The sequence below is a fragment of the Uloborus diversus genome, chromosome 5 (assembly GCF_026930045.1).
Source record: "Uloborus diversus isolate 005 chromosome 5, Udiv.v.3.1, whole genome shotgun sequence".
Taxonomy (NCBI): domain Eukaryota; kingdom Metazoa; phylum Arthropoda; class Arachnida; order Araneae; family Uloboridae; genus Uloborus; species Uloborus diversus.
Genome location: NC_072735.1, coordinates 87,902,074 through 87,920,617, shown reverse-complemented (window position 1 = coordinate 87,920,617; position 18,544 = coordinate 87,902,074). Strand labels below are relative to the sequence as shown.

The 18,544-nt window shown below is 33.6% G+C and overlaps 1 protein-coding gene across 1 annotated transcript in view; it reads right to left on the bottom strand.

Moving 5' to 3' along the window:
• Positions 1-5,127: 5,127 nt before the first annotated feature.
• Positions 5,128-18,544, bottom strand: part of LOC129222998 (orexin receptor type 2-like) — a 96,503-nt gene continuing 83,086 nt past the window's right edge. Inside the window, exon 5 of the mRNA XM_054857562.1 lies at positions 5,128-5,253. Coding sequence (XP_054713537.1) covers positions 5,153-5,253 — 101 coding nt within the window. The 3' untranslated portion in view covers positions 5,128-5,152. The remainder of the gene's footprint in view (positions 5,254-18,544) is intronic.

Below are 18,544 nucleotides of genomic sequence, written 5' to 3'. Positions count from 1 at the left end.
TGGAGGGGGCCCATGAAATTGAAAAGCCTCTCACCACCATTGTCAATGTTTCATAACAAAGTTTTCCTGACCTTAGTTTTAAATGCTTTTCAAGGCCAATTAATCTACTTTTCAGTACATAACTACTAAACACATTTTACTTTAAATGTGGATGTAAAATATCTTTATCAATTTAAGTCAATTAAATACTAAATCCTATATAATTTCACGGAGATGCTGTAAAATGAGCGGTTTTAATTAGAAACATTTTCATGAGGATTACAACACGAGGACAAGAAACCCCACCACCATTGTCAATGTTTCATAACAAAGTTTTCATGACCTTAGTTTTAAATGTTTTTCAAGGCCATTTAATCTACTTTTAAGTACATAACTATTATGAACTTTTCTACTTTGAACATGGATGTAAAATATCTTTAGCGTTTCAAGCCAATTAAATACTAAACCCTATATAATTTCACGGAGGTGCTGTAAAATGAACGGTTTTAATTAGAAATTTTTCACGGGAATTACAACACGAGGACAAAGTTATTAAATAAACCTATACCTTATTTGAGTTTTTATAAATTAATTTATATTTTAACTATGAAATATTATGTAAGTAAGAAAATCATATCTTCATGAGGTATAAGTTTTATTGAAGAATTCAGAAACTACTTCTTTGCAAATTTCAAAGCAGTTGCTGATTTGTTTTTAAAAATTTTAAAGTACATGCCGTATTTATTAACATTATGGTTTTGCCAATTTCAATTAATTATTTCATTTTGCATTTTTTGTATGCTGGCAAATAAATCCACTATTTCACAAAAAGCTTCCTAGATCGAAGGAACTTTTCTAGTGACTTCCCACATATTTTTAAAAAAATATTAATTACTGATTCCGTCAAAGAAGAATTAATAGACGAATCATGATAATACGCTCCTTTGAATTCGAAACTAGTGAGTTAAATGTCTGCTGCCGCTCTGGTCTCTGACTCTAGTATTACTACTTTAACAAACAAAAACACGTTTCTTAAAATAAGATTTGTATCTTTTGTGTTCTTTTCATTCAATTTAAAAAATGAAATAGTTTTCCTTTTGGGAGGGGCCCGGACCCCCAGCCCCCCCCCCTAAAATCCGCTATGATCCTATGCAAGTGGATATGATCCGTTCCGTCTTGGTTTTATCTCTTTCAGCGGTCATTAGCCAGAGACTGCTACGTTTTCTGTAGTTCATTGGAATTGCGAATAATGGATATCTGTAAAATTTAACCAGCATTTTTTCATTTTGAGCTTAACTGCAGACACCACTTTTGTGCTGATCAGTAAGTTACCGCCCTATAAGCCAGATAGGGGCAGTAACTTACTACTTACTGCCGTTTTATTTTTCTTTTCATAATTCCTTACAAATATGTAAATATCTGAAAGTAACGTGCATTTGATTATGCCTTTCATCTATGCAGAATTTTAAGGCACTATATAAATGTCGCGAGCATGAAGCTAAATAGCGAGACAGGACACCACACTAATACCGGTGACCAACAAATTACCATTTGTTACACTAACACGAAAAGTTTTCTCAAAATTCAGTACAGTTGAGACAAACATTTTTAAAATACAATCATAAAGTGTTGCTGCAATTCATGAATGGAATAAATTGTTCATGACACAAATACATTCGTAATTACATTTAAAATTAAATTGAGTGATCAAGGAAATGAGAAAAATAAAAACATGTTGTGCACATAAACTCACGAAAATACAATTCCTCTCACTATCTAGTAATGAAAATATCATTTTGTAATCGTGCTGCTACTTTTAGTCACTGATGTTCTACTAATTTGTGCTTTTGTGAAGCTAGTTTTGCTTATCAATAGATTGATTTTGGTACTGTCACATCGAAAAAGAAATGTACATTAAAAATAACAGTAGATATTAAACAAGTTAAATTGATAACTCTATTAAATAAAAATATTTATTGTTTTCAGCTAATACCGAAAATATCGGTATTTTACCTCAGCAAATACCGTTATTACGAAATTGCAAAATAGCTCGAAATACCGGTATTCGGTATTGCAATCACTATCTATTAGGATGCACCAAACTGAATATGACCATATGAAATATTCTAGAACAGTCGCTGTGGCTTTGTCATATTTAAGAAACTTTACGATTACTGTCTCCAGAATGTTCCATTCCTCGCTAAATTAGTGACTTTTCTTAAAATGTTGCCCGACTGAAGAGAGTAATACCTAACATCTCGATAACGGGGAGACGAGGGCAAATGATTTATTTGTCAAAAACAGTGTTTCCACTGTGCGCTTTCAACCGCTACCTTTTTTTCTTTCATAAACGCGATTGGTGCGGTTCTCTGAAAAGAAGTTATGTGGGAAAAACGTAAATTTACGTGGTCCAACCTTTAAGTATCAGTAAACATGATGCAAAACTCTCAGACGGGATAAATGAAAAGTGATTGAGGCGAGTTAAATATTTATTTTGTTGTAAATCACTTGATATTTACATATACATATATATATATATATATATATACACACACACAAGGAAACAGACAACAATAATTGTGCGGAATCTGAGAAAATGTTTCATGAAAGATTTCAAATATTACAAAATCGGAGAATAGTTAGTATAGTCTGACTCTGATAAGATGGCTTCCGGTGGGAGAGGCATTAAGCGATTGCATTTGTTTAGATAGAAGTGAGGAAAACCGGTTTACTTTACCTGCAACGGCCGTTGGCGTTGTGCCAGTGTAAGCATTTCTCCTGTTTTACTTAATCGAGCTGGTGCAAGGTCAAGCGTCTTCTTATCAGAACCATACTATGTACAGAGAGGAATGACTTACTTTAGTACAGAGAAGGAATCATTTGCTTTATCATAACTTCTGTAGCGTTCTGGTATGGAATAATTACAAGGCGTGCAGAATGGGTGAATCATCATAATCTTAGTTAGACCAAAATGTAATGCCCAAAATGGATGGAACTAAAATAGAGACTGAAACTGGGAATCATGGGGCTGAGAAATCCTTTGATAAGATAAGCTTGATAATTATTGATTTTACACCAAATATATTTTACGTTTATTGTTAGTCTTTGTTTCACGAAATTGATTCAACTCACTAAATAAAAAGGCATTTGAGAAAATGACATATTTTTTCTTTAAAAAAATATTTTCAACGATCTTGTGAAAAAAGTTTGTTGATTTCCCTCAAATTATCTACTTAGAATTCTATGAATTTTTGCTACTTGTTCACTTGAACTCAATTAATGTTGCGAAAATTAGATCTATAAGGTGGTAATAGTTAAAAATCGAATACCAGCAGCTATCTTCCAGCTAAAACGGGAAGTTATGTGAACCACGGAAATCTTTAAGAATTTCGAAAGAATAAATTGTAGTTCAAAGAATCTCTACACGGTGACGCTTTACGCAGAAAGACAGCAAATTTGACAAAAGAAATGACCAACACCGAGATGACACCGATTAATTTGAACATTTACTGTCCGCCAGTAAATAAGTCAGTTCGTCACATCATTGAACGGTCATTCAATTTGTTGATTGGAAGTCTCCAAATCAAGCCCTCTGGTATACATTTTTGAACTACAAAATCATTTTAAAATTTCTTGAGAGTGCATCTCATGTAGGGTAACGCCACAAGTAACCGACAAGGGTCCAGTAAAAGACAGTCATAAGTTTGGATTTGAATAATAAGAATATTGGATGGATTAGGATTTGAATAATAAGGCGGGTAAAATTGATGTTACTGTGGCCCATGAATGCGGTGAAATCATCTAGTGTTATCAGAGTGGATTTTATGAGCCAGTTGGTATTTATAAGGCAGTGGTGGAAGGTTATGAACAGAGACCTCGAGGCCAGCTGGTATTTCATGTTCATTTGAATCAAATAAGGCTTAAATTTTAAAATAAAGAACTTTTGCACATTTTGAAGACAACAAGGGATTTTTGTCCGTTACTAATCCTTTCCTATCTGTTACTGGGTAGCACCAGATTTTTCGGTGTTTGTTACTAGGGATCGGACTTTTTTTCTAATTTGAACAAAGAAAAATAGAATTAACTGATTCAGAGTGATCCATAAGCAGCCAAACGTTAGATCAGATGTACACAGTCATAAGTTTGGATTTGAATAATAATAATTTTAGGCGGGTAAAATTGATGTTACTGTGGCCCATGAATGCGGTGAAATCATCTAGTGTTATCATAGTGGATTTTATGAGCCAGTTGGTATTTATAAGGCAGTAGTGGAAGGTTATGAACAGATACCACGAGGCCAGCTGGTGTTTCATGTTCATTTGAATCAAATAAGGCTTTAATTTTAAAATAAAGAACTTTTGCACATTTTGAAGAGAACAAGGGATTTTTGTCCGTTACTCATCCTTTCCTCATCCTATCTGTTACTGGGTAGCATAAGATTTTTCGGTGTTTGTTACTAGGGATCGGACGTTTTTTCTAATTTGAACAAAGAAAAATAGAATTAACTGATTCAGAGTGATCCATAAGCAGCCAAACGTTAGATGAGATGTAGTTGCATGAGAGAAAAATAGTTTAAAAATTTTAAATACATTAAAAGGCTCAGAAAGTTGAGTTAACCTGAGAGCGATGTCGTAAGCATGTCTGTTACTGGTGCCGCTACCCTAATTGTTCTACGTGTACGAAACTTAGTGGCAGTTTTCTCACACACTTAAAATGTTGAAATCTGTTAACATTGGAAGTTTAGTTATAACCACCTTGTGTTTTCCTTGCAGTATCAAAGGAAGGGGGAGTATGTTGTTTTATTCCTGGTTTTACAAACTTGAATACTTGTAAATAGACGGTTTGCTAAAATAAAAATTGAAGAACAATTGCACAGCAACCGATCAAATCACGTACAGGTTAATTAATCAAGTTAAATGCTTTCTCTTTTCACTTTTGATTCTTTCGCCCTATTGTGCATTCTTTTTATTTTTGAATTCTAGCACTACCGTTTCTCTCATATTTGATTTTCACAATTATATCCATATAATTGTTTTTCCATCTGGAGCTCGAAGTGTTCTTCGTGAATTACATGCTTATGTGAGAGTTTTCTAACTTGAAAAGTATAGATGATACATTCGCAGTTGTAGAACTAGATTGGTGGTAGAGCAGAAAGTCTACTTTCCTTGATCTTTCACACTAGTCTCATAGTCTGTGTCTGAGTGGGAGTTTGCGTGTCCACTTCTGGGTTGCACAGGCAGCAAAATGATCTTCGAAATTCTCGACGGAACTTACCTAAGAAAAACATTGAAAAAATAAGAAGAGGTAACAGAGATAAAAACAAAGTGAATCACATACATACAGGGGACTTAAAAATAAGGGAGGAGTTTCACACGGCTACCGATTTGGGAAGATTCGATCTACAGCTCTCTGGCGTAAAGCCCTGAATCGTAGAGTAAGTTGCGACGCGTCCGCCATCTTGGGGCTAGACGATGTTTTCTTCCTATGTCTGCTATAATGAAGTAGCGTGTGTTGCTTCTATATTGTGGTGCTTCTTGATTGTGGAATTAATATGGAGTTCATTAGAGATCACAATCAAGAAGCAAAACACGCTGCTTGACCACAGGCAAACATAAGAAGAATGCGTCGTATAATGAAGTAACGTGTTTTTCTTGATTGTGGTGCTTCTTGATTGTGGAATCAAGAAGCAAAACACGCTGCTTCACCACAGCAAACATAAGAAGAATGCGTCGTATAATGAAGTAATGTTTTTCTTCTTGATTGTGGTGCTTCTTGATTGTGGATTAACATGGAGTTCATTAAAGACACAGTCAAGAAGCAAAACACGCTGCTTCACCACAGCAAACATAAGAAGAATGCATCGTATAATGAAGTAGCGTGTTTTTTTTCTTGATTGTGGTGCTTATTGATTGTGGATTCACACGGAGTTCATTAGAGATCACAATCAAGAAGGCAAAAAACGCTATTTCGCCAATAGCAAACATAGGAAGAAAGCATGGTATAATGAAGTCAGGGCCCGGGCGGCCGTCCGAAGATAAGACGGCGCCCGAGGGGAAGGTTTCCTGGCACTCCTCTCCCCTTGTACACACAGAAAAATCAAGTTAGTTACAACATCAGTGCATAATACATACTTGATTTTTTTTTTACGTATTAATGAACAGAACAATCAGAGGGCTATGCATAGTACAAATTAAAACACAAGCAATTAATATGTTTCTAAGATTTGTAAAACATTAATGAACCAAAAACTTTTCAAAAAATGGAAATGTAAAAGAAGTTCAAATATATACCTAGTAAAATGTTATCCCACTAGATAAAAAAAACAAGCTATTAAAACTGAATTGGTTATTTAGATTGATCAAACTAAGAACACGAATAAATGATTTGCAGATAAAAATAGAAAATGTATTTATCGAAGCAAATTACATCAAAATTAAATTTCGATCTGGACTCATCCAATGATTCTTTTAAAGAGTTTTTTGGTTTTACGTGAACCAACTTTATACAGTTTTCATATATATACTAGCATTCCCGTACCCGGCATTGCTCGGGTAATGTAATTAGCAGGGGTTAACAGTGCTTGGTGCACCTAGTTTCGAAAATCCCCTGTAATAATTACTTATTACCTATAACTTTTTCTAATTTAGGGAGGATCCCGGGGCCCCTAGACTCCTTACATATATGCCTTTGTCCTTAACCGATCTTTAACTGTTATTAACGATCCTTTCAAAGTATTGATTATCTTTGCAAACACAGGCCATCCACATTTTATTGATATACCTATGTTTAAGCAAGAACTTCTTTGTATACATTTTTAGTTTTCTTTTCTTTTTCTGGTGCTAAAATTATTAAGCTGCTTGATGAACTGACTTTGGAGCGAGCTACATAACATTGGCCGTGTGAAAAAAATTCTTCTCTTAAATCGATACCTTCTACTTTTAATGTCTGTCCTTGTGACTTATTAATGGTTATTGCAAAGCAAACTTTAACAGGAAACTGTACTCTTCTAAATTCAAAAGGATAGTCCGCCTGTGATGATGTTTTTAAAAACTTCGTTTCTAGTTTTGAAAAAATGTAAGCAATAGACAGAAACATTATGATTTGACTTGAGAAAAGCCTCGAAGAACCACGTGAGAAACAAAAACAATATCAAATTTATAGTTTGCTATCGACCAAAAGTTGAGATGAAGTACTGAATAATGATTTGAATGGAGGAAAGCCTTCGAAAATAAGGGATTTGAATTCAATGACAGGTTTTTATTTCGCAGAAATTAAGAGGTTTTAATCAATTTCTCCCGAACTAATTGAGATTTCAAAAAATCCTTTCTTAGTGGTTACTTTCGTAATCATGCGGACATGCCTGCCAAATTTCAAGTCTGAAGCTTCAGCGGTTTCGGCTGTGCGTTGATATATATATATATGTATATATGTTATCTCAGGACATTGATTTTTATATATTACTAGTGAAAATACCCGGCGTTGCCTGGGTCAGTAATAATTAAGAGAAAAAATCGTTACTTGCTTTTGTTTTCTGTTTTGAGGAAAGAATTTAAAACACATCTTTTTGACGTGATTAAAAATCGAGTTTCTTCTTTACCCATAAAACTAAAATAGCAATAAGTATAAAGAACAAAATAGTATTGATTTAGAAACGAAAGCAATATATTTAAGCATATACAAATTTCCAAAACATGAAATTAATCTTCTCATGTTTAAAAAGATTAATCTGTTGATACTTTTTTTTTAACATGGAGTCTAAAACCTTCTCTGTATGGCTAATGAAGTACGAAGTGATTTAAAAAAAGTAGCTGCGCTCGTAATCCCCTTATACTGTTATACTTGCTTTAGCTATTTTGGGAAATTTCAATCATTGTGGGCTCTTGGTGCGATTTTACCGAATTTGCGAGAGTCATTTTGGGGTACCTTCGATGATTCTCCCCCCTTCTTTCCTTCCTTTGTAAAACGATATGATATTAATTTTCGTTACAGAGATATCGTCGCCAGATTCTGAGATACTTTTGGTCACCATAAAATGGCGCTAAACAGTTTCATCCGAAATGTTTCCAAAATAAGTTGTAAAATCTGGTGATTGTTTGAAACTGTGCAAAAAGGAATATTAATGGAAGTTTTTGTGCTGTTTATGGATTTGCCTAATTTAGTTGCTGGATTATTTAACACAGTAAAAAAAGTCTTTTGAAAATTCTTTGATTGGCGATATTTTGTTCACATGGTGAAAGCTGAGAAACATTATGACGTAGTCTTCGGCTTCAAAAACAGCGACGTTGAAAAAACTGCCAAATGCATCAGCTACGGAAATCTTTCTGCAAAAATTTTGGCGATCTGCTGGTTGATTGGATAATGAGTAAGCGTTCAATCAGCATAAATAATAATAAAAACCATTAATTACATTAAAGTTCCGTTTAAGTGGAAAATGATCAGCCAAATCATGTATTATTTGCCAATCTTGTGCAAAAATCTTACTTCAAGATTTGACTTGAGAAAAGCCTTGAACAGTCACGAAAAGCAAAGAAAGTCAACAATACAACAATTGCCGCTATCGACAGGGAGTTGAGATGATACACTAAATACTGTATTGAGTTTAGGAAAGCCTTCGAACATGGAACTAAAAAGCTCATAACTCGTTTTTTATTCTACTTAGAAATTTCGAATAAGTGCCATCTTCAGCAGAAAAATCAGAGCTTTCGATGGACATATAATGTAAATATGTGCAAGTATTTTTTCATCCCAATATTAGAGAATTTATACGAAAATTGTCTTTTATTGCCCCCCATAATGGGACGAAAACTACCCTATGTGTTATTCTGATGCATAAGCTATATTATTGTAAAGTTTCATCAAAATCCGTTCAGTAGTTTTTGCGTGAAAGAGTAACAAACATCCATCCATACATCCATACAGACAAACTTTCGCATATATAATAGTAGTAAGAAGATAATATGTTAAAAACAAAGATGTCATTCTTTTGCATCAAATATTTGTAAGTTTTAGGGGAAAGCTCACAAATACTCAACAAGATCGAAAATGCATTGCGTTTTTCGAGCTTTAATTTCGAAAAAAGTACTGGCACTAATATTATAAAATATTTCTTTGCTGTTGCATTTTTAAGACTTGAGTTTAGGAAAATTTTCGGGCAAGGGTCCCCATACCTCCTTTTTTTAATATCACAAGCAATGGGTTCTTTAAACGACACTTACAATAAATTTAAATGGAATAAACCCTGTACTTAAAACATTGCTCAAATTTATTGGACCTTAATCTTGTGAAATTTTCCAGGGAAGGGCTTCAGTTCCCCCTTCCCATAAAATAAAATTGCGTTTTTGAAACTTCAACTAAGAAAACTTGCAGGGGAAGGAGGAATTGATTTCAATTTATATTAAAAAAAAAAAGTCGATCAAGGTCCGTCCTTGAGTTCCATCCCTTACCCTGACGTCAAAAAACATGGCCTATAATCGCGTTTTTCAGGCTAAAATTGCGTTTTTGAAAGTAAAAGTTTCAAAATTTTGACCGGACACCTTTTGACTTTTTCCTTATCCGATCAAAAAAAAAAAAAAAATTCTGTTTTTTGTGTTTTTCAATGTGCTTCCTTAAAACTTTTTTCTGGTTATGTCACTAACGGCTGAGGCAGGGGCAGAATTAAGGCAATTTTGGTGAGAACTAGACAAAGGCGAAGTGCCTTTTGTTTGATTTTAAACTAGTCCAGGTACGTAGATCGCCCACAGTTCAGCCTCTGTTTAAAATATTAAAGCATTTGTTAGAGAGGGTGAGCATTAAGAAAATGTTGCAGTGGAAATACATTTATTTTGTTAACCGTTTTATTTTTTGAGAAAATTTTAAAAAATGAAAATCCACAAATACATTGAAATACTAAAGCAAAAATAGTTGTTGAAACAACCATGATTGAATCTAATAGGAGTACATTCACGAAATACATTAGAACTCTGGATAGTAAGTAAAACAGAGTCTGGGGTAGAGGTGTCTCTCTAAAAGTTGTTAAGAGAAAACCTGTAAAATGAGCATTTAAGTACAATTTCAGTTTCAGAACCTCGTATTATAGCTAGAAACTGAAGCACTCCAGGGGTGTCCATCTCCCCCACAAGCTCAATGGCGCAAAATCCCCCCACCCCCCATTTTTTTCCAATTCTCTTGCTTTTAAATTAGGTTAAACAACACTTTTTTGAGTCCCAAATTTTCAGTTAAATTTACGATCATTCGCATTCATTTAATGAATCAATAAAACAATATATTTAAAAAAAAAAAAAAAAAAACAAGTTGCTTGAGATTAATAAAGTTACCTACAAAAAAAAAAAAAAATAAAAAACAAACTTTTATTTACGAGCGCAATTACAAGTTTTAGCAATAGTTTTTTTATTATAAATTTAAGAGCTTGCAACAGTCGTGGTCAAAATTATAAGGACAAAAGAAATATTCCTCAAATCTTGGCTGCATTTGGTCGGAAAGTTATGCAAATGTTATGACTGTAAATTTCTTTTAAAATAAAATTTTTTGTGAATTTTATTGGAAATACATAGGAATTTCAAACTTATAGAATAAAGTTTGAATTTAGACATCCCTGTTATTTGGACACAATTATAAGGACAATTAGATTTGTGTATTCTAAAAAGCAAAATTTGCTTGTTTCTTGTTTTGCACACTGCACTACATAAGGATGTAACGCTTAGTAAGAGCTTGGTGATGTCACATTCCATTTTTACAGTCATGCCATTAGGTAACTAAGATTGAAGAATTTAGAAAAAGGAAAATGGTTGCATGTTGCTTGAAAAACTTCATGACTCACTGTACGTCAAATAGCAACAAATCTAAATACATAGAGATCGGTCATTTAGGGCAAATTAAGACCACAAGGACAAACAGGTAGGAAATCTTCTGTTTCTGTATGTGTGAAACACATGATCATAAGACGAACTTGCTCCGAAAAACACAAGCATCAAGAGATATTAGATGGGAATTTAAGTTACGATGCAGTTCTGGAACTGTTCAACATGTTTTACAAAAAGAGAAAAACTTTCATGATGTGAAACTAATGTCACGACCGACTTTTTAAAAAGTTCATAAGAGACCAAGGGTTGAAGGTGCCAAAAATGACCACCATTGTAGTAATCGTTGCTAATACTAAAATAAATTTTGCCGTTTGCTCGGAAATTCAAATTTGAGTGTTGCGACCACCCAGATTCGCTCTATTTTTTTAGAGTATGCCTTGGCACAGTTTGTAATTCATGTATTAATCTCAGTTAAAATAGTGATAAAAATTAAGTTTTTCAGGGCCGTCGAGAACTTAAAAAACAAAAGGGGAAGGGGTATGAGTTTTAGCTATAGCCTTACCTCCACCTTGTTCCTCTAATATATTTTTAAATACCAAGAGGCAGTGGATTCAACTTTTGATTTAGGAAGGAATCAACAACCCCTATCCTAAGTATAATATTGACTCAAAACTAAGGTTTCCTGGGGTCCCCCCCCCTCCCAAAAAAAATCGAAATTGTACTTTTAGACGATCTTTGGTAATGTTAGGAAAAGGTGAGGCTTAATGGCCCTCCTGTGGCAATTTTTCGAAATTGAAACACGAAAAATATAGTTTTAGACGAATCTTGGTAATATTAGCGGGGGTCCGGGCTCTCCCCCGGAACTTTTTCGAAAATATTGTTCTAAAACCGCTGTTTGGTAATGTTAGGCGGAGACTTGGACTCTCCCGTGCCTCCACTACGACCTCCACTGCGCAATTGTGGAGATCCTCTTCGGTTATGTTACGTAAAGGGGGTTCGGGGGCTCTTCCTAGAATATTTTTGAAATTAAAGGTTTAAAACGCGATTGTGTAGATCGTCTTTGAAAACGTGAGGTGACATTCAGTTTTTCAAAACTGAAGCTCTGAAATTTTAATCGACCTTCAATTTAAGGTTGGGGGAGGGAGGGAGGGGGGAGGCGAAAGTTTTTGGAAGCTTTCCCACCGAACTTTATTTTAATTGTCACTCTAAAATGCAAGTTTCGACAGCAGTTTTTGACAGTCAGTAATGTTAGGGGGGGGGAGGTACAGGTTCGGTGGCCTTCCTTAGCAATATTTTGGCATTAGAACTCCAACAGATAAAGTTTTAGCCCATCTTTGATAATGGTAGGGAGAAGGGAGTTCAAGGGTTCTCCCCTGGAACTTCTGTGGACCCCCCCGTGACAATTTGGCAAACTCCAAAAAAGCAATTATAAATTGTCTTCTATTATATTAGGGGAGGGGTTTTTTTTTTGAAAGTGCTGAAAACGCGATGGTAGGCCGTCTTTGGTAATATTCGGGGCAGGTAGTTTTTCGAAATTCAAGCTAGAAACACGCAATTTTAGCCTACCTTCGATGATGTTTGGGTGGAGCTCCCTAAAGCTCTACATGTTTCAGAATTTAAGCCTAAAAACGAAGTTTAAAACTACTTTTATGATGTTTGCGAGAACTGCGGTAAAGGGGCACTTCATTGGAAAGTTTTAGAACTTGTATCCTTAAAAGGGCAGTTTTAGACGATATTTTTGGTAATGTTACTAGGAAGAGAAGTTCAAGAAACCTCCAAAGGCAGTTTTCGAAATTAAAATTCCAGAAACTTAAATGTAGTTGAATTTTGATAATGTTATTTAAGAAAGGAATTCACGACTCTTCGGCGGACATTTTTTTGAAATTGAAACCATAAAAACAAAATTGAGGAAGGCTTTTGATGATGGGGATGGTGCGTTCTTCTGAAAGCTTATCGAAATTGAAGTCCTAAATACGCACAGAGTCTAAAAATCGGTCACACACAGATACACAGAGATAGATATTTTCCGGAAATGATCAAAATGAGTCATTTATTAAACACACAAATTTCGAAATTTAAGAATCTTCAGAGATAGAAAACTTCCGTCTATGTTTTTGATTAGAAGAAAGAAAAAATGGTTTGTGAAAGTAGTTAACATATTACACGATCAAACTGCTCTACTTCCATCAGCAGAGTCCAACATCTTTGAAAGTTTGGTAAAAATCATCGAATGGTAAATTGAAAAAACGGGTCATTTTAAAAATGATACGAAACATGAGAGTAACATAAAATGAAAAATTCTGCATGAACTCAAGCTTGTTAGTGAAAAAATATATTATTACTAGCAAAAATACCCGGCGTTGCCTGGGTCAGTAATAATTATGAGAAAAAATCGTTACTTGCTTTTTTTTTTCTGTTTTAAGTGAAAGAATTTAAAACACATCTTTTTGACATGATTAAAAGTAGAGTTTCTTCCTTACTCATAAAAGTAAAATAGCAATAAGTATAAAGAACAAAATAGTATTGATTTAGAAACGAAAGCACTATATTTAAGCATATACAAATTTCCAAAACATGAAATTATTCTTCTCATGTTTAAAAAGATTAATCTGTTGATACATTTTTTTTTTTTTTAAACATGGAATCTAAAACCTTCTCTGTATTGCTATTGACGTTGCTCGTTATCCCCTTATACTTGCTTTAGTTATTTTGGGAAATTTCAATCATTGTGGGCTCTTGGTGCGATTTTACCGAATTTGCGGGAATCGTTTTGTGATACCTTCGATGATGCTCCCTCCTTCTTTCCTTACTTTGTAAAAACGATATATTAATTTTCGTTACAAAGATATTATCGCCAGGTGCTGAGATACTTTTGGTCACCATAAAATGGCGCTAAAGAGTTTCATTCGAAATGTTTCCCAAATAAGTATTAAAATTTGGCGATTGTTTGAAACTGTGCAAAAAGGAAAAATTAATGGAAGTTTTTGTACTGTTTATGGATTTGCCTAATTTTGTTGCTGGATTATTTAACACAGTAAAAAAAGTTTTTTAAAGATTCTTTGATTGGCGATATTTTGTTTACATGGTGAAAACTGAGAAACATTATGACGTAGTCTTCGGCTTCAAAAACAGCGACGTTGAAAAAACTGCCAAATGCATCAGCTACGGAAATCTTTCTGCAAAAATTTTGGCGATCTGCTGGTTGATTGGATAATGAGTAAGTGTTCAATCAGCATAAATAATAATAAAAACCATTAATTACATTAAAGTTCCGTTTAAATGGAAAATGATCAGCCAAATCATGTATTATTTGCCAATCTTGTGCAAAAATCTTACTTCAAGATTTGACTTGAGAAAAGCCTTGAACAGTCACGAAAAGCAAAGATAGACAACACTACAACAATAGTCGCTATCGACAGGGAGTTGAGATGATACATTAAATACTGTATTGAGTTTAGGAAAGCCTTCGAACATGGAACTAAAAAGCTCATAACTCGTTTTTTATTCTACTTAGAAATTTCGAATAAGTGCCATCTTCAGCAGAAAAATCAGAGCTTTCGATGGACATATAATGTAAATATGTGCAAGTATTTTTTCATCCCTATATTAGAGAATTTATACGAAAATTGTATTTTATTGCTCCCTTAAGGGGGGTTTTGCCCCCCATAACGGGACGAAAACTACCCTATGTGTTATTCTGATGCATAAGCTATATTATTGTAAAGTTTCATCCAAATCCGTTCAGTAGTTTTTGCGTGAAAGAGTAACAAAAATCCATACATCCATACATCCATACAGACAAACTTTCGCATATATAATAGTAGTAAGATTGACCAGTCAAAGGCAAAAAAGTGTTATTTTTAAACTTTAAAACTAGCTCTTAATGATTTTGCCGTTGTTAATAAATCTGTGAAAGGCTGGAGCTTATTGGTCAAATTCTTACAAAAAAAAAAAAAAAAATTAAAAAATATTTTATTTTTTTCCATTTTTGACCCCTCTTTTTTATCGTATAGAACTGGGCCAGTTCTAGAAAAATTCATGGTAAATTAAAATCAAACTGTCTGAACCTTTTTTGCAACACTCTGATACTATCCCCCGTCTCTGAGGTGGTAATCATTGAAAAAGACACGGCTACTTAATTTTGGAAGTACGTAAAAAAAGTGATACATATTCAGGTATCTTTATTATTTTTTGTAGAATAAATTTAAATTTTTTTCTTTCTCCCAAAAATTTCCTTTCAAAAAAAAAAAAAAAATCCCTCAAAAATTTTGATGGTGTAACTTGCGCCATAATCCCTCTCCCCCGTGGGCATCCCTGAAGTATTCAACATTAAAAAGCGTTTTGATTTAAATAGGTACCTAACTACTGGGAGAAAACAAATGAAAGAACGTTTGTAGTTCTTTTTCAAGTTTATGAGAAGTTTATGAATAAAAAGTGACGCTGCAACCAAGTAAATGAACAGGTCTAACCAGTGGACAAACAAAATTTTATAGCTCTTTCCTCTTTGAAATTATATGGAAATAACATACTGTTGCTGATTCATCAAAAGGAAAAAAAAAATCCCCGACTACCGATTTTAAAAGATCTAAGAAGAAAAACTCCACACACAATTACTAGTAATGAGGCGCAGCCTAAATTTACCTCTGGGGCAGTGGCGGCGATTTAGGGGGAGGGACAAGGGGGGGGGGGACTGCCCCCGCACTTTTTTTATCATCAAAGATTTTGTCAACATTAGGATTTTAATTTCAAACCATTCTGAGTGAAATTACCCGAACGTCACCAAATATTGTCTAAATATTGTTTCTAAATATCGTTTTAAAACATCAATTTTGAAAAATTTCCGGGAGAAAATCTCCGAGCGCACTCCTTACTTCCTTTAAATTCAAAGATGACCTAAATTTGCATTATAAAGACTCCAGATTAAGGGGGGAAAATCAGGAAACGAATTCCCGCAGCGTAAAATATTATAGCGTAAAACTGCGTTTTTAAGGCTCCAACTTGGAAAAAATAAATCTGGCATGTGTGTGTAGGTGTATGCGTGTGTGTTTTGTCTGTGTGCAGGCATGTGTGTGTGTGTGTGTGTGTTTAGGCATGTGTGTGTGTATGTTTAGGCATGAGTGTGTGTGTGTGCAGGCATGAGTGTTTGTGTATGTAAGTGTAGGTGTATGTATGGTTTGTGTATGTGGTTTTTTTTTGTGTGTGTAGGTGCGTGTACACTGGTGTGCAAAAATTAAGGACAAGACGGTTTTTTCAATATAATTTTGTACAAAAGCTTTCCAAATCAACACATTTAATACCGTAAGATCCCCAATACGTAAGGACAAGTGTAATGTAAGCAACACTTACTAAAAGAGAAATCAGAGGGATAATAAGAAGCTTTATTGAAAAAGTAGCATGGAGCGCAATGCGACTGAAGGCCGAAACATCCCTGTGATGCAGGGTTCGTACGCCCTTGAAAAACCTTGAAAAGTGCTTGAAAAATAAAAGTTCATTTTCAAGTGCTTGAAAACCTTGAAAAAGTTTCTTAGTGCTTTAATTCTCTCAAATATCACCGGATTGTGCTTAAAAGTTCTAAAAAAGTATTTCACGAATGCAATTTTCGGAACATGTCCTCAATATGCAACATCGCGAAAAATTGCTTCCGTGTTTGGGATTTCAATCCTATTGCATCTTGTAAATATTTAGATGTTTTTTACAACCGAAAGATATTTTGACATATGGTGCCTTAGATGTTTATTTTTTGTATAATTTCATTAATTAACTAAGGAATTAATTTGGAAACCATGACAACATGGAACTTACTTGGATTTCGCGGAAAATCGCTCTTGTGTTTAAAATTTCAATCTTTTTGCATCCTGCAAATATTTAAATATTTTGACTAATCAAATTCGCAATTATATATTGCGAATTTGATTATATATATTGATTTGCGCGAAAATATTATTTTTCAATAATATTTTCGCATATGCTACCTTAGATTGGCATATTTTTTATTCAATTTTAATAAAAAACTAATAAATTTATTTTATGGGAAACATGCCAACGTTGAACGAACTCAGACTTTGAAAAATTGCTTCTAGTGTTTGAAATTTCAATCTTTTTGCATATTGCAAATATTTAAATATATTGACTAATCGAATGTTATTTTCATACATGCTACCTTAGATTAGCATATTTTATGTTTAATTGTAGTAAAATATAAATTTTTTTAACGGGAACATGACAACATTGAACTTACTTCGCAAAAATTTGCTTCCCTTGCTTGAGATTTCAATTCTTGTGCAATTTGTAAATATTTTAATATTTTTGGCAATTTAGAAGTTATTTTGACACATGCTACATCAGATTAGCTTATTTTATTTTTTGTTTTAATAACTAAAGAATTAATTACTTTGGTCTTGTTTAATTATATGCATATTTATTTTTGCAATTTTGAATTTTATTATCTTTCGCTAATTTTCGGTCATAACAGATTTTTTGAAAAAAAAAAAAAAAAAAAAAGCAAATGAGCAAGCACCTAACAAATTAAACTTAAAGTTTGTATTTTAGATATAAAATTGAATTATATAATTTTATAAATTTAAGTTTATAAGTACATCATTTTCTTTATGGCTGCTAAAATAATTAAGGTGTGTAACATGGGTAATTATGTTATGATTATTCTCTGGAAATCCAGTAGTGTTCGTTATGCTTTTACCTCCCTATATCTCTGATTTTCCTCTTTACCTCAAATGTTCAAAATTACTACTTTAGTGAGGTACTTGGAACAGCTTACGGAAAGAGGCTGTAATCAGCCAGAGGGTTGATACTCGTTCCTTAAGGAGGGTCATAGATCTTCATTTGGATCCAATAAACTGACTAGGACCAGCCTAGCTAGGCCCAGTGCCTGTTGCTGGTTATCAACAGGCACTGAGCTTGGTATTTCTATTCAGAATATTATAATATGATTAATATAAGAATTAAAAATGATGTGAATGAATATATGAATAATATAAGAATTAAATTGTATGCATATCAAAAGTTATTGTTGCACATATGTATGTATATTCAAGTAATAGGAGTCTTGGTTTTAAAAATTACTCTCCCTCCCCCCTCGCCCCGATTCGCTCTTTGAAACTTTCAGGTAATTTTTTATGAACTCACAAACCATAATCACACCTGAATATTATTCTCCTTCTAAATTTAAATTCTAATTTCAACATTAACCCATTTGTTCCCAAAATAAAACTACTTGTGTCATAATATATGTCAACTTCTTGTGAACCTTTTCAATTTCGAAATATGGCTCTATGAATCTGAACTTGCACATTTATTGATTATTACAAGTTATTCGGTGAAAGCTGAATAGGCTCAAGTTTACATTCAGAGTATTGATCACTTCTTACGCAGCTTTTGTATATTTTGGTGTGGAGACTGGATTGTGGACTTTCATAAACTTTTCTTTTTTACTAACTTTTAAATTTACTCGATGACGCTGAAATGCCTTATTGGCTGAACAACTAATACATACATACGAATGATTGATTTGCATACTTTTAAATGATTTGCGAACCTCTAATATTTTAGAACTTAATAGTGCAACCTGAAATTACTTTCTGGGTGGTGTTTTTGTCCTAATCGCCCTTATATTGTAATAAACCACCGTATTAATATTGGAAACAAATGTTGAAACCAGGGGGAGGGGATTTCAAAAACTTCTCTATGGCAATGCCATTGAACTTGGGTATTTTGATTTCTTCCCATTTTTTTTTAATATTAATTTTCTG